General features: G+C 41.6%; 1 protein-coding gene across 1 annotated transcript in view; it reads left to right on the top strand.

The window, feature by feature from the left end:
- The window catches only part of DOK6 (docking protein 6), a 404688-nt gene that overhangs the window by 229743 nt on the left and 157492 nt on the right, over positions 1 to 17453 (top strand). Inside the window, exon 4 of the mRNA XM_069569174.1 lies at positions 8091 to 8210. Within this exon, the coding sequence (XP_069425275.1) occupies positions 8091 to 8210 (120 nt within the window). The remainder of the gene's footprint in view (positions 1 to 8090; positions 8211 to 17453) is intronic.

Raw genomic sequence — 17453 nt, 5'->3', positions numbered from 1 at the left:
TGTGCAATATTGCTCTTTACAGCATCGGATCTTGCTTCTATCACCAGTCACATCCACAACTGGGTATTGTTTTTGCTTTGGCTCCATCCCTTCATCCTTTCTGGAGTTATTTCTCCACTGATCTCCAGTAGCATATTGGGCACCTAAAGACCTGGGGAGTTCCTCTTTCGGTATGCTATCATTTTGCCTTTTCATACTGTTCATGGGGTTCTCAAGACAAGAATACTGAAGTGGCTTGCCATTCCCTTCTCCAGTGGACCACATTCTGTCAGACCTCTCCACCATGACCCACCCATCATGGGTTGCCCCGCAGGCATGGCTTAGTTTCATTGAGTTAGACAAGGCTGTGGTCCTAGTGTGATTAGATTGACTAGCTTTCTGTGAGTATGGTTTCAGTGTGTCTGCCCTCTGATGCCCTCTTGCAACACCTACCATCATACTTGGGTTTCTCTTACCTTGGGCGTGGGTAATCTCTTCACGGCTGCTCCAGCAAAGCACAGCCACTGCTCCTCCCGGGCACCACTGACCTCGGACGCAGGGTAGCTCTTCTTGGCCGTTTCTGCGCCGTCGCAGCCAGGCACTCTAGGCCGCTGCCCCTGACCTCAGATGTGGGGTAGCTCCTCTCGGCCATGCTCAGTGCACCAGCTCGCAGCCACCTGCGCTCAGTGCGCCAGCTCTGAAAAAAGCTGTCCTTTTCATTATAGGGGACTGGAATGCAAAAGTAGGAAGTCAAGAAACACTAGGAGTAACAGGCAAATTTGGCCTTGGAATGTGGAATGAAGCAGGGCAAAGACTAATAGAGTTTTGCCAAGCAAATGCGCTGGTCATAGCAAACACCCTCTTCCAACAACACAAGAGAAGACTCTACACATGGACATCACCAGATGGTCAACACCGAAATCAAGTTGATTCTATTCTTTGCAGCCAAAGATGGAGAAGCTCTATACAATCAACAAAAACAAGACCAGGAGCTGACTGTGGCTCAGATCATGAACTCCTTATTACCAAATTCAGACTTAAATTGAAGAAAGTAGGGAAAGCCGCTAGACCATTCAGGTATGACCTAAATCAAATCCCTTATAATTGTAGAGTGGAAGTGAGAATTAGATTTAAGGGCCTAGATCTGATAGATAGAGTGCCTGATGAACTATGGACTGAGGTTCGTGACATTGTACAGGAGACAGGGATCAAGACCATCCCCATGGAAAAGAAATGCAAAAAAGCAAAATGGCTGTCTGGGGAGGCCTTACAACTAGCTGTGAAAAGAAGAGAGGTGAAAAGCAAAGGAGAAAAGGAAAGATATAAGCATCTGAATGCAGAGTTCCAAAGAATAGCAAGAAGAGAGAAGAAAGCCTTCTTCAGTGATCAATGCAAAGAAATAGAGGAAAAGAACAGAATGGGAAAGACTAATTTTTCTCTTCAAGCAAGTTAGAGATACCAAGGGAACATTTCATGCAAAGATGGGCTCGATAAAGGACAGAAATGGTATGGACCTAACAGAAGCAGAAGATATTAAGAAGAGGTGGCAAGAATACACAGAAGAACTACACAAAAAAGATCTTCATGACCCAGATAATCATGATGGTGTGATCACTCACGTAGAGCCAGACATCCTGGAATGTGAAGTCAAGTGGGCCATAGAAGGCATCATTATGAACAAAGCTAGTGGAGGTGATGGAATTCCAGTGGAGCTGTTTCAAATCCTGAAAGATGATGCTGTGAAAGTGCTGCACTCAATATGCCAGCAAATTTGGAAAACTCAGCAGTGGCCACAGGACTGGAAAAGGTCAGTTTTCATTCCAGTCCCAAGGAAAGGCACTGCCAAAGAATGGTCAAACTACCACACAATTGTGCTCATCTCACATGCTAGTAAAGTAATGCTCAAAATTCTCCAAGCCAGGCTTCAGCAATACATGAACCGTAAACTCCCTGATGTTCAAGCTGGTTTTCAATAAGGCAGAGGAACCAGAGATCAAATTGCCAACATCCGCTGGATCATGGAAAAAGCAAGTGAGTTCCAGAAAAACATCTATTTCTGCTTTATTGACTATGCCAAAGCCTTTGACTGTGTGGATGACAATCAACTGTGTAAAATTCTGAAAGAGATGGGAATACCAGACCACCTAACCTGCCTCTTGAGAAATCTGTATGCAAGTCAGGAAGCAACAGTTAGAACTGGACATGGAACAACAGACTGCTTCCAAATAGGAAAAGGAGTACGTCAAGGCTGTATATTGTCACCCTGCTTATTTGACTTCTATGCATAATACATCATGAGAAACGCTGGACTGGAAGAAACACAAGCTGGAATCAAGATTTCCGGGAGAAATATCAATAACCTCATATATGCAGATGACACCACCCTTATGGCAGAAAATGAAGAGGAGCTAAAAAACCTCCTGATGAAAGTGAAAGAGCAGAGTGAAAAAGTTGGCTTAAAGCTCAACATTCAGAAAATGAAGATCATGGCATCCGGTCCCATCACTTCATGGGAAATAGATGGGTAAACAGTGGAAACAGTGTCAGACTTTATTTTTTGGGCTCTAAAATCACTGCAGATGGTGATTGCAGCCATGAAATTAAAAGACACTTACTCCTTGGAAGAAAAGTTATGACCAACCTAGATAGCACATTCAAAAGCAGAGACATTACTTTGCCAACTAAGGTCCGTCTAGTCAAGGCTATTGTTTTTCTTGTGGTCATGTATGGATGTGAGAGTTGGACTGTGAAGAAGGCTGAGGGCCGAAGACTTGATGCTTTTGAACTGTGGTGTTGGAGAAGACTCTTGAGAGTCCCTTGGACTGCAAAGAGATCCAACCAGTCCATCCTGAAGGAGATCTGGGATTTCTTTGGAAGGAATGATGCTAAAGCTGAAGCTCCAGTACTTTGGCCACCTCATGCGAAGAGTTGACTCATTGGAAAAGACTCTGATGCTGGGAGGGATTGGGGGCAGGAGGAGAAGGGGACGACCGAGGATGAGATGGCTGGATGGCATCACGGACTCGATGGACGTGAGTCTGAGTGAACTCCAGGAGATGGAGATGGACAGGGAGGCCTGGCGTGCTGTGATTCATGGGGTCGCAAAGAGTCGGACATGACTGAGTGACTGAACAGAACTGAACTGAAGAAGACTTTAATAACACACACACACAAAAAAACATTTATCACCGATTTATGGAAAATCTGCCCAGCAGATAAAAATTACGTATACTTAAAAGTTCCTGATTTTGCTGAAGACAAAGCAGTATTATTTTACCTACATTTTGCTAAGATTTTCAATAAAAGCCAGATTTAATGAGGACTAATTTTTTATTTCCACATAAAGCTAGTCTTGCCTGCATCTTACAATAAATTACCATGAGACTGAGTTGGTGCTATTTTTAATTCTGCTATACGATTTTAGCTGACAGCCTGTTTTCTGTATATGTGGGAGAAAATTTTTCACTGTTTTCAAAGCTCCTTTTGGATCATTTAACGCTCATGTCATTATCCTAAGGCCTAAATTTAGTGAAAGTAATTAAGCTTAAATTTAATCATTTATTCAGTAAGTATTTATTAAGAGTCTGGTGTAAAGACCTCCTCTTATGCAGAGGAATATAACTGTACTTTCCCCAGAATTCTAAAAAGAAGTGATGGGAAGACACTCAGGAGTGGCCATCCGTCTATGACTGTATCTCTCCTTTGCAGGACTGCTGATCGTCATTTTCCCTACAATCAATAACCCGTTTGTCTCATAATTCACTCAGTTAGTTTAGTGTCTCTTCTCTCCTATTTGTCATGTTATTCATAAACATCTTTCAGCTTTTCTCTTTTGGAAATTGCCAGATTTCTCTATTTAACTAATCCTATACATAATGAAAATGTTATTGAGGTTTCTGTGCCAGAGAAAAGTTATTTATCTGAATTAAGAATTTGAACATAGCTGCAGGCTACCCAAAAAAGACATGTAAATGAAAAAGCACTTCCACCATGAAGAGGAAAATGCAGAAAACGTTGTAGAACATTTTCTGCCTTTATTTCTCCACAAAGAAATTTCATTATTTACACACTATGTATAGAGCAAGATAGATGTTTGAAAGATAAAATGAAGACAAAAGGCACTGAATCTATGGGAAAATAATTATTTTAAAATGCAGTGGGTTGAGATTATTGCCCATGTATTTAATCTGCTCAGTTCTGTGAAAATTGAAAGGTGAATGATGTAAGGTTAACTGGGAGAAAAAAGGCTAGTTAAATAATGATGGGACAAAGTAAATTAACATGCAATAAAAGATATTAAAGGACTTCAATACAGAGCATTTGCCTAAGAAAAAAAAACAAAAAGCATAGCTATAATTATTTGAAATGTGACCATTGAAAACAGATTTTAAACCGCAAAGCCTTGTATAATTCCCAAACAAATGTACTTGTCTGCAAGACTGTTAGATCAAGCGTGCAGCCTACAAAGGTGAACACTTTTGACATGACGTGCACGTTTGGGGCTGATCTAACTGAGCCAAACACAACCCAGAAGAGGACGGCCAGAGTGCCGACTGCTTCTCAGACTTGACCGTGACCTCAGGGCTGACCCGCGCTGGTCACAGGCAGCGGTGTGGCTCCTGGACCTGCCTCCCCATTTCAGTCCTGGCCACCATCCATGCAGCCTGGTTCCTCCAGCACATCGGTGCAGACACACACTCACACAGACACACAATGCTTACTCATACTCTGACACAAATGCCTCACACACTCACATACTGATACATAGACCCACGGACTCACTCATCACTCACTCCAACAAATACTCACTGACACACTCATATACACACTCACGTGCACTGATAGACACTTAGACACACTCACATGCACTGATACACACTCACACAAAGACACACACCAACACACGCACTCACATACACCCTCCCTTTGCTGCTCGCCCTGCATGTCCCTGAACAGGTTCCCTGCTTGCTGCTCAGCCTAGGTCCTAGAGCCCTGCTCCTCCAGGCTCAGCCACAGCCCTCAGTTCAGTTCAGTTCAGTCACTCAGTCGTGTCCAACTCTTTGCAACCCCATAGCCTGCAGCACGCTAGGCCTCCCTATACATCACCAACTGCCGGAGCCTACTCAGACTCACGTCCACGAGTCAGTGATACCATCCAACCATCTCACCCTCTGCTGTCCCCTTCTCCTCCTGCCCTCAAAGAGTCGCAAATATTCAGACACAGTTGAGGGACTAAACAAACAAGCAAGGACTGGAATGGGGAGATCTCCAGTTTCAACAAACTCCCAGGAAATCTTGATAATGAGAATCCTAGCTCCACACCCCGTGAACCACTGGACCATGAGGCCAGAAACATTAAAAGGAACGTTGGTGCAAAGATGCCTTGTCATATTTAACACTTTTATTTTCACCTCAAATAGCATCGTAGATACTCTTCTTTCTGTCTTTGGGGTCCTGGAAATACTACCAGGTAGTCCTGCAGATGAGGTGTTACCTGCGTGTGACTTCACTAGTGATTTAAAGTATTATAGTTCTGAGAAACATTCAAAACATTGAAATGTAAAAAGAAAAAGCTGGAGTCATGTTGTGTCCCTTCCCAGAAATGTCAAGGACTTCTAGAGACATGTCATGGAAATTGGCTTGAGATTCTGATCGTTGTTAGAGAAGCTTTCAAAACTTTCATAAATTATCTAAGTCGAAACTCATATACCTAATAAAAATTATTTTTGATATGTGCTGCTGTTGCTTCTATAAATTTTTTCTATGAATGCTGGCATTCTGTTTCTAGAAGAAAAAGAGTTTTTTAGAAAGCTGTGAGTCTCCCCACGCCTTTTTGTCATTATAGTAGTCCTGGGCTTCCCTGGTGCCTCAGTGGTAGAGACTCTGCCTGCCAATGCAGAAGACTCAGGTTCAATCCCTGGGTGGGGAAGATCTCCTGGAGAAGGCAATGGCAACCCACTCCAGAATTCTTGCCTGAGAATTCCATGGACAGTGGAGCCTGGTGGGCTACAGTCCATGAAGTTGCAGAGTCAGACACAATTTAGCAACTAAACATCATAGAGTGAATGGGAAGGTTTATTTTCTAGATTTATTTCTAGATTCCTGAGGAAAAGCCCATCACCCAAACCAGGCCACATGAGAATCTACCTTCTCCTTGATGTAGGCAGGCGCAGTGACTAACATCACAGAGAACCATCCTTGAAGGATACTAACCATACCTTTTGTGAAGAAAAATCACTTTTGTGATTGGAACATGGGAACTGTTGTTTTTATGAGAATAGTGCTCTGTGGGAGACTGTGTGTTCTTTTTATTTTCTAACAATATTCCATGGTCTTGATAAAAGTAAAAATAAATGACAAATTTGACTTGATATCTCATTGGTGAAACTCATTCTTGATGCTAAGGCAGAGTGACCCAGCACAGGATGAAAGTGTTAGCCAGGTTTGATGGCATTGGCCGTGGAGCAGAGAAGTTGGTGCTCACATCCCTGGAGTCAAGAAACCTTGTCACAGATGACATTGTTATGGGGATTTAAAATGCCAAGGCAAGGGCTGGAATGTGATCCACGGAGAGCAGCAAGAACTTTAAAGGAAATCTATATTAAATGGCTATAGTACAGAATTATGCTACATGGAAAAGTCAGAAATTCCCCTTTTATCAAGACCATGGAATATTGTTAGAAAGTAAAAAGAACCCACAGTCTCCCACAGAGTTCTATTCTCTAGGCAGATGTCATTGGAAAGCTCTTATTCAATTTCTGTGAATTGATTTGAGGGCTTGGCCCCAAATTTCTAACCTCATACTCTTTTGGATACAAAAATAGTTAGAACTCTTTGCTTCCAATTCTGTTTTGGTGCTGACCCACGCTAGGATATGAGACAGGTATGCCACTAATCCTTAACCATCTCGCCCACCTAGGTCTTATATTAGGTTCAAATTCATCCATGTTTGTGGAAGCATTTAATACTGCAAGATTCAGTGAGGTGTGAGATACTCTCATGTTTTCAGCAAAGGAAAAACACAGATACCGAGAAGTTGCAGAGTAACGGCAGTAAAGAGTGATCTAATCAATATCTTTAGGCAATTGTAGCTTTCTAAAGGGGACTCCGGAAGTTGGTGATGGACAGGGAGGCCTGGCGTGCTGCGATTCATGGGGTCGCAAAGAGTCGGACACGACTGAGCGACTGAACTGAACTGAAAGGGGAAAGTTATTTTCAATATCCTATCCCTACGTTTTTAAAGTAAGGATGGCCCTTACTTTACAAACTTCTGATGTTTGTAGGAAAAAAAATGGTCACGTTCTTTCATTGATCTGTGATCCACTGCAGTTCAGAATGGCTCAAAGATCAGACCTTCCGTTTGCACAAACCAACGTTACATTCAGGAAGACATTCGCACATTTAGTTTGACATTTTCCAGCTTTTCACTTACATATTTTTACTTTATATTTAATTAAATATTATATACTTCATAATTTTTATATTTAATATTTAAATTAAGTGCGTTCTCTCCTCAAACTAAATCAATCTTAAGTATACTGGATAGTAAACAAATCTTCTCAGTCTATTCTTTATAAATAAGATAAATTACATACTGCTAAGTCACTTCAGTCATGTCCGACTCTGTGCCACCCCATAGATGGCAGCCCACCAGGCTCCCCCGTCTCTGGGATTCTCCAGGCAAGAACACTGGAGTGGGTTGCCATTTCCTTCTCCAATGCATGAAAGTGAAAAGTGAAAGGGAAGTCGCTCAGTCGTATAGTCGTATCCAACTCTTAGCGACCCCATGGACTGCAGCCTACCAGGCTCCTTCGTTCATAGGATTTTCCAGACAGGAGTACTGGAGTGGGGTGCCATTGCCTTCTCCGTAAATTACATAGGGATAACTTAAAATATCTTTAAGATACAATAGATACATAATGTTATAATGTCAAATCATGGGCAACAGTCATGGAGGCTGTTTTATTTCACTTCTTGAATACAGCTTTCTAGCTTTCTTAAAGTGGATTTTTAAGGCTCACCACTTGCCTGGGTAGTTGGTTCAGGAAGCAGTCCTCTCCATCCTTCCCAGGCAGCCTCGCCTGACTCTGATGGCCTGTGCTTCTTTTCAGAGCTGGAGGCTGAGGAGTGGTGCAAACACCTCTGCATGGAGTGTCTGGGGACCCGGCTCAATGACATCAGCCTCGGGGAGCCCGATCTCCTGGCGGCAGGCGTGCAGAGGGAGCAGAACGGTAAGTGTGCGGCTCCGTCCTTCCCTTTAAAGTGCACGGGGAGTTGTCGAACTTTGAAACTGAAAGGATCTCAGAAATGTTTGGGACCAATCTTTTTTTAAAAAAAATAGTTTTAATTGGAGGATAATCACTTTACAGTATTCTGTTGGCTTCTGCCGTGCAACAACGTGAATCAGCCACTTGTATACATATGCCCCCTCTCTCTTGAGCCTCCCCCCCAGCCCCCACCCCATCCCACCCCTTCAGGTTGTCACAAACCACCAGGATGAGCTGTGGGACAAGCACCCGTATTATACAGCAACTTCCCATTAGCTCTCTGTTTTACATATGGTGATGAATATGTTTCAATGCTAGTCTCTCAATTTGCTCCAACCCCTCCATCCCTCACTGTGTCCAAAGTCTGTTCTCTATGTCTATGTCTCTGTTCCTGCCCTGCAAATATGTTCATCATTACTATCTTTCTAGATTGCATATGTATCCGTTACTATACTATTGTTCTCTTTCTGACTTACTTCATTCTGTATAACAGGCTCTAGGTTCATCCACCTCACCGGAACTGACTCAAATGCATTCCTTTTTATTGCTAAGTAATATTCCATTGTATATATGTCCTATAGCTTCTTTATCCATTTATGTGTGTTGGACATTGAGGTCGCTGCTATATCCTAGCTGTGTAAATAATGCTGCTATGAACACTGGGTTACATCAGACCAATCCTTTAAAGGAAAGTATACTGATCAACCTCAGCTTTTAAGGATCTGTCTCAAGACTGCATACCACCTAGAAAAATGCTAAGGTACAGCCCAGGTCCCCTACATTCTTGCTCTGTGACATTGCCATTTATTTCAATAAATAATCAATACATTAACTCACTGTACATAAGGTTTTGAATGGACAGTAGTAGTCCTACATTTCTTCTTGAAGCATTGTCATAGATTTGGAGTCTAAATAAACAATCTTGGCTTATGCTGATTTTCAGTAGATTTTAGGGAATATGGAGAATAGTATATCTTTGCTCAGGCTGCCATAACAAAATACCACAGACTGGGTGGCTCGGACAACAGGAGTGAATTCCTCACAGCTTTGAAGGCCAAGCTCTTGCTGTGGACCCATGTGGTAGAGGGAGAGAAGAACAAACTGTCTCCTATCCTTCCTTAGAAGGGTGCTCATTCATTATGAGGACCCCATCCTTATGATTCCTCTAAACTTAATTACTCCCAAAGTCTCCATCTCCTATCCTATCACCTTGGCAGTTAGGGCTTAAACCTATGAATTTAGGGAGACACAGTTCAGTCCACAGCAACAGTTCACTTCATTTCAGTTGCTCAGTCGTGTCCGACTCTTTGCAACCCCATGGACTGTAGCACACCAGGCCTCCCTGTCCATCACCGGCTCCTGGAGTTTACTCACTCATGTCCATCAAGTCAGTGATGCCATCCAACCATGTCATCCTCTGTCACTCCCTTCCCTCCCACCTTCAATCTTTCCCAGCATCAGGGTCTTTTCCAATGAGTCAGTTCTTCACATCAGGTGGCCAGAGTATTGGAGTTTCAGCTTCAGCATCAGTCCTTCCAATGAATATTCAGGACTGGTTTCCTTTAGGATGGACTGGCTGGATCTCCTTGCAGTCCCAGGATCTTCTCCAACACTCAAAAACATCAATTCTTTGATACTCAGCTTTCTTTATAGTCCCACTGTCACATCCATACATGACTACTGGAAAAACCGTAGCTTTGACTAGACCGTCCTTTGTTGGCAAAGTAATGTCTCTGCTTTGTAATAAGCTGTCTAGGTTGGTCATAACTTTTCTTTCAAGGAGCAAGCATCTTTTGATTTCATGGCTGCAGTCACCATCTGCAGTGATTTTGGAGCCCCCCAAAATAAAGTCTCTCACTGTTTCCAGTTTCCCCATCTATTTGATGAAGTAGTGGGACTAGATGCCATGATCTTAGTTTTCTGAATGTTGAGTTTTAAGGAACTTTTTCACTCTCTTTTTTCTCTTTCATCAAGAGGCCCTTTAGTTCTTTGTTTTGTCAGAAGGGTGATGTCATCTGCATATATGAGGTTATTGATATTTTTCCCAGCAATCTTGATTCCAGATTGTGCTTCATCCAGTCTAGCATTTCTCATGATGTATTCTGCTTATAAGTTAAATAAGTAGGATGGCAATATACAGCGGTGACCTACTCCTTTCCCAGTGGAACCAGTCTGTTGTTCCATGTCTGGTTCTAACTGTTGCTTCTTGACCTGCATACTGATTTCTCAGGGGGCAGGTCAGGTAGTCTGGTATTCCCATCTCTTTCAGAATTTTCTGTTTGTTGTGATCCACACAATCAAAGGCTCTGGCATTGTCAATAAAGCAGAAATAGATGATTTGCTGGAATTCTCTTGCTTTTTCAGTGATCCAACGGATACTAGAAATTTGATCTCTGGTTCCTCTGCCTTTTCTAAATCCAGCTTGAACGTCTGGAAGTTCACAGTTCATGTACTGTTGAAGCCTGGCTTGGAGAATTTTGAGCATTACTTTGCTAATGTGTGAAATGAGTGCAGTTGTGCAGTAGTTTGAGCATTCTTTGGCATTGCCTTACTTTGGGATTGAAATGAAAACTGACCTTTTCCAGTCCTGTGGCCACTGCTGAGTTTTCCAAATTTGCTGGCATATTGAGTGCAGCACTGTCACAGCATCATCTTTTAGGACTTGAAATAGCTCCACTGGAGTTCCATCACCTCCACTAGCTTTGTTTGTAGTGATGCTTCCTAAGGCCCACTTGACTTTGCATTCCAGGATGTCTGGCTCTAGATGAGTGATCACACCATTGTGATTATCTGGGTCATGAAAATCTTTTTTGTATAGTTCTTCTGTGTATTCTTGCCACCTCTTCTTAATATCTTCTGCTTCTGTTAGGTCCATACCATTTCTGTCCTTTATCGAGCCCATCTTTGCATGAGAAGTTCCCTTGGTATCTCTAATTTTCTTGAAGAGATCTCTAGTCTTTCCCATTCTATTGTTTTCCTCTATTTCTTGGCACTGATCACTGAGGAAGGCTTTATCTCTCCTTGCTATTGTTTGGAACTCTGCATTTAAATGGCTATATCTTTCCTTTTCTTCTTTGCCTTTTGCTTCTCTTCTTTTCTCAGCTAATTGTGAGGCCTCCTCAGACAACCATTTTGCCTTTTTGCATTTCTTTTTCTTGAGGATAGCCTTGATCACTGCCTCCTGTACAGTGTCAGGAACCTCCATCCATAGTTCTTCAGGCACTCTGTAATATTTAATCCCTTGAATCTATTTGTCACTTCCACTGTATAGTTGTAAGGGATTTAATTTAGGTCATACTGAAATAATCAGGTGGTTTTTCCTACTTTCTTCAATTTAAGTCTGATTTGGGCAATAAGGAGTTCATGATCTGAGCCACAGTCAGCTCCCAGTCTTGTTTGTGCTGACTCTATATAGCTTCTGCATCTTTGGCTGCAAAGAATATAATCAATCTGATTTTGGTGTTGACCATCTAGTGATGTCCATGTGTAGAGTCTTCTCTTGTGTTGTTGGAAGAGGGTGTTTGCTATGACCAGTGCGTTCTTTTGGCAAAACTCTGTTAGCTTTTACCCTGCTTCATTCTGTACGCCAAGGCCAAATTTGCTGTTACTTCAGGTATTTCTTGACTTCCTACTTTTGCGTTCCAGTCCCCTATATAAAAAGGACATCTTTTGGGGGTGTTAGTTTTAGAAGGTCTTGTAGGTCTTCATAGAACCATTCAACTTCAGCTTCTTCAGCATTGCTGGTTGCAGCATAGACTTGGATTACCATGTAGATATTGAATAGTTTGCCTGGAAACAGAGATGATTTTGTTGTTTTTGAGATTGCATCCAGTACTGCATTTTGGACTCTTTTGTTGACTGTGATGGCTACTCCATTTCTTCTAAGGGATTCTTGCCCACAGTAGTAGATATAATAGTCATCTGAGTTAAATTCAGCCATTCCAGTCCATTTTAGTTCATTGATTCCTAAAATGTTGATGTTTGCTCTTGCCATCTCCTATTTGACCACTTCTAATTTCATACTACACCTCCATACTACACCTGAAAGTGAAAATGAAAGACCCTCGGTCACGTCTGACTCTTTGCAACCCTGTGGACTATACAGTCCATGGAATTCTTAGGCTAGAATACTGCAGTGGGTAGCCTTTCCCTTCTCCAGGGGAACTTCCCAACCCAGGGATTGAACCCAGGTCTCCAACCTTGCAGGCAGATTCTTTACCAGCTGAGCCACAAGGGAAGTCTGTACTACACCTGAGGAAGTAGAATGCTTGAAAACTCAGAGTGTAGATAACAGAATTGAGGTTTATGTGACATATTACTGTACTATTCTCTAGTTTAACTTTTCTGATGTCTCTTAAGAATTTATGCTGCATCTTCTTGTCTAAAGCCTCTGAATAATGCAATCAGAGTAGTGTAACGAGCTTTTTCCCCTCCACTTTTAAAATGAACTGTCATCACTGGAATATCTAGTGGTATGAAAATAGTAACTTTCCAATGTTATTAATTTCTAATGACTAGTGTTTTTAAAAATAATGAGGGATATTGGTGAAGCTTGACACTAGTTGTTAAAAGAAATTCTGGAATAATCTGTGGTTATACACTAGACAGCACAGGTAAAAATATATCAGGATAACACTGATGGTGACTTCATTATATATAATAATGTTCTGATAACCATCATATCTTATAGACCATTAAAAATCATTGCTTTTTGTTTTTTGCTGAACTGAAAAAAATGTTTTTCCCCTCCTAACTAATCATGAACATATACAGGCGCAAATTTTGCCCATGTTGCTAGTTTCAGAAAGTCATGAAGGCATTCCTGTGACTTTTTTTCTAGCTTACTTTTGATATTTCAGTTTCTTTCCCACACTTCCTTGGATTTCATCTCTCTGACTTATTTTCTGAGAACTGTGCTAAGTACAGAGCATCCATAATCATATTGCTTAAAATATGCTGCTCATTCTGTTTGAGAGAAGAAGGAAAAAACTCTTTACCAATAAACATTCGTCAAGTACTACGTACAGAAAATATGAAGAAAGTGAATAAATTAGGCCTGTGGGTGGAGTCATTGCTGTGTGCAACTTGTTTAGTGTGAGTTATATGCTTTTACCTTAAAAATCTGGGGTTGTATATGGTTCCTATAATGTACTCTTTTGATTATTATAATTTTTATTGCTGATTTGATAATAATGTCAAAGTAATTTACCTACTATATAAAGGTAAAATTTTAATATAAATTTTTTAGGATAGGACAAACACAGAATTAAATAGCAAGAGCTGTGTAAGAAGCAAAAGCAGATTTAGCCTAGTAAGTAAACTCCTTAGGATGCAACTTGAATGTGGGCTACACTCCTTAAATAGATCAAGTTCCTTAGTCACTTCTAATTTCAGTTTGCTACTGTGTGAAAATAAACTGATTTATGGTGTTATCATGATGGTTACAGGAGATAATATAAAATAAAGACTAACTCATGCTTAGATTTAAAAAAAAAAAGCACAAGTCTGCTTATTTAAGCCCAAGTAAAAATAAAGAAATCAAAAATTAATTCCTGCATATAGTTTAGAGAAGACCTAAAGTTATAATATCATCCAGTGATATTATAATGATATTTTTAAATAATGATATTTTTAAATAATCCTAAATTCATACAAAGGGTTATATGTGCTTTTAGTATATAGTAATAGTTAGAGAAGGTAGTGTTTGATCCATTTAAATGACTTCCTGAAAGTACATGGTACCCTAAAGGAAACTAGCAGACATCACACACACTCACACACACACACACACACACACACACACACACACTCATACACACACACACACACACATACTCGCACACACACTCACATACTCACACACACATTGAGACTCTTCCATATTAAGCTTTCAAAGGAAAATCCTAGCTGGGAGGATTTCTTTTCCCCAGGAAACACCTTCCACGTGGGAGAATTTCTCCCTGACTCCCAAGGCCATGGACATAGCCATTCCTTCCACCTCTTCCAGTCTTCATACACTTTCTTTAAAATGCTTCGTCAAGTCCAGATAACAGCATTTTTCCTCCATTTCTTTTGGCCCATTGAACTCTAGCTACAACTTTGTAAGATAGTGATTTATACCATAGGACAATGCGGAAGGCATAAATCTCAACAGAATGTCAAAATTGCAGCCTCAACTATTGGTAGCTTAAAAATCCCAGTGAATATGTGTATACATGCTGCCAACACACACACACACACACACACACACACACAGATTGGCACAGGTTGTTACTGGCATTCCCCAGTTTTGTCGCTTCCTAATCAATGGACCTCTTCCATAAATATGATAATCCCATTTCAAGATCCGCCCTGAAATAACTAGAAGTAATCCATAAAAATCTCATGCTGAAGACTAAGAGTGCTTGTTAATCAATGTGTATCCTCTCCCTTGAGCCCTAGAATTGCTTTAGGGACACATCTGTTTGTTAGACAGGACACCTGTTCATTTCACTACATGCAGGGAAAGTATTTGTTGGTTTAGCTAATGCAAGTATTTTTTAAAACAATGTTATCTTGTAAAACTGTCCTTCCACAGTTTTTAATCATAACATCTGTTCATGTAAACAAAACTTTAACTTCCTGATACATGCTTGAAGTCATTAATACATTCAGATTACAATCATTCCTTTATGAAAGATTTGTTATTACAGATTCAGGGGTTTCTCCTTCAGGCATTTCAGAGTTATTCTACCATTTCTTTTTCATCAGAAACATTATTTTAATATGTTATCAATGATGGGCTTGGATTCCATTTGAAATTACTCCTAAGCAATGAGACGCACATGTGTGCAGAATTGATGTCATAAATTATTGTATCATTTGTGGCTCATGGTGGTTTTGTGGAGTCCCATCACCAAGAGAAGACCCACTGCTCAGTCCCGACCACAGCATATTTCTCGACATTCAAAATTGCTACTTGTCCTTGAAGGTTTTCTTGACTCTTCAAACAGCTTGGTCTTATTTACTCTGAGACTAGCTAACAACAAACATTTGTGCGACTTGTTTATTTTTTCTTTAATTGGAGGAAAATTGCTTTATAGTGTTGTCATGGTTGCTGCGGTACAACAGCACAATTCAGCCGTAATTGCACATATATCATCGCTGCTGAGCCACCCTCCCCTCCCCACTCCACCCCTCCAGACCGTCACAGGGCGCCTATCTGGGCTTCCTGTGTTACACAGCAACTTCTCACCAGCTGTCTGTTTTACGCATTGTGGTGTATATATGTCCATGCTTCTTTCTCCATGTTCGGTTCTTTCCTTCCCCTACCGTATCCACAAAGACATTCTTTGCATCTCCATCCCTTCTCTGCAAATGGGTTCATTAATACCATTTTTCTAGGTGCCATATATATGCATTGTTAATATACTGGGCATGGTTTTATTCAGTTGCCAAGTCGTGTCTGACCCTTCGCAGCTCCATGGACTGCAGCTCGCCAGGCTCCCCTGTCCCTCATCATCCCGGAGTTTGCCCAGTTCATATACCCTGCAGGGGCTTCCCTTGTAGCTCAGTTGGTAAAGAATCTGCCTGCAGTGCAGGAGGGAGAAGGCAATGGCACCCCACTCCAGTACTCTTGCCTGGAAAATCCCATGGACGGTGGAGACTCGTAGGCTGCAGTCCGTGGGATCACTAAGAGTCGGACATGACTGAGCAACTTCAGTTTCACTTTTCACTTTCATGCATTGGAGAAGGAAATGGCAACCCACTCCAGTGTTCTTGCCTGGAGAATCCCAGGGAAAGGGGAGCCTGGTGGGCTGCCGTATATGGAGTCGCACAGAGTTGGACACGACTGAAACGACTTAGCAGCAGCAGCAATGCAGGAGACCTGGGTTCAATCCCTGGGTCAGGAAGTTCCTCTGGAGAAGGAAATGGCAATGCACTCCAGTAGTCTTGCCTGGAGAATCCCACAGACAGAGGAGCCTGATGGGTTCTTGTGTCCGTGGGGTCGCAAGAGTCGGACGCAACTTAGTGACTAAACCACCACTGTATACCCTGCAAATAATTTTTAAAGGTATAACGTGTGTTGCTAAGATAAGTGATTATTGATTAAATTCTTTGCATTAATCATCTTTGGCTAGTGCTGTCAGCTGTTTCCCTATTGATTCAGAATCTGCATGGTATACGGAAAGTAAGGGAGGCTAGCATGCCACACCCACCTACCCACACACAGACACACACGCATACTTATTCTTAGACTTCAGATAACACAAAAGAGTGCATATTAAGTGGACAATCTCAACTTTTAACTTCTTACAGCTTTCAGACTCTTCACATCTTTCAGCTGTATTTAAGATAGCCTGTGCTGACCTCATGGCTGACCTTGTGACTTCCCTTGTGGCTCAGCGGGTAAAGAATCCACCTGCCAAGCTTGGGTGGGAGGGGGGTTCGGGATTGGGAACACGTATACACCCGTGGCGGATTCGTGTTGATGTATGGCAAAACCAACACAGTATTGTAAAGCAAAATAAGTAAAAGAAAAAAAAAAAAAGAATCCGCCTACAATGCAGGAGGCCTGGGTTCGATCCCTGGGTTAGGAAGACCCCCTGGGGAAGGAAAAGGCTACCCACTGCAGTATTCTGGCCTGGAGAATTCCATAGACTGTATAGTCCATGGGGTCGCAAAGAGTGGACACGACTGACCGATTTCATGCTGACCTTAGAAAACATTTTGATTCAGTGTTACAGTCATATTTATTTAGAAAGGAGTCTCACAATACATAATAGCAATCCTAGGAAACAAATGTTACGTATTAATCACTAGTAGCAGAGGTAAGCATCACAACCAAGAAGCCAGCCACTTGTAGGAAGTTCCTGCTGTTACAGCTGCAAGTGGATTCAAGGATCTGTTTTGCTATTCATGTAAGAGATCACCCTCCAGAACAAAATGGAGAAGTGACCTCAGACTTTGTCATTGGGTTAATTCAGAGTCAGATTTGAGGGTTTGGTTTTTTCCCAGGACCAAGAGTCCCTGCTTAGAAATGGGCTAGAATTCTCATGAATTCCTTCTTTTAGTCAAAGAATATGCATATAACCTTTCTCCGGGAGCAAAACAGTACTCCAGCGTTGTTTGCAAATTATTTACTTTGGTTACCCCAGTAACCATGCTCCCTACATTCCACTCAGACACCCCTGTATGCCATTCACTCATTCATTATTCATTCATCAG

This window comes from Ovis canadensis, chromosome 23, assembly GCF_042477335.2.
Source record: "Ovis canadensis isolate MfBH-ARS-UI-01 breed Bighorn chromosome 23, ARS-UI_OviCan_v2, whole genome shotgun sequence".
Lineage (NCBI taxonomy): Eukaryota > Metazoa > Chordata > Mammalia > Artiodactyla > Bovidae > Ovis > Ovis canadensis.
The sequence above is the reverse complement of the archived record's forward strand: the minus strand, read 5'-3'. Positions and strand labels throughout refer to the sequence as shown.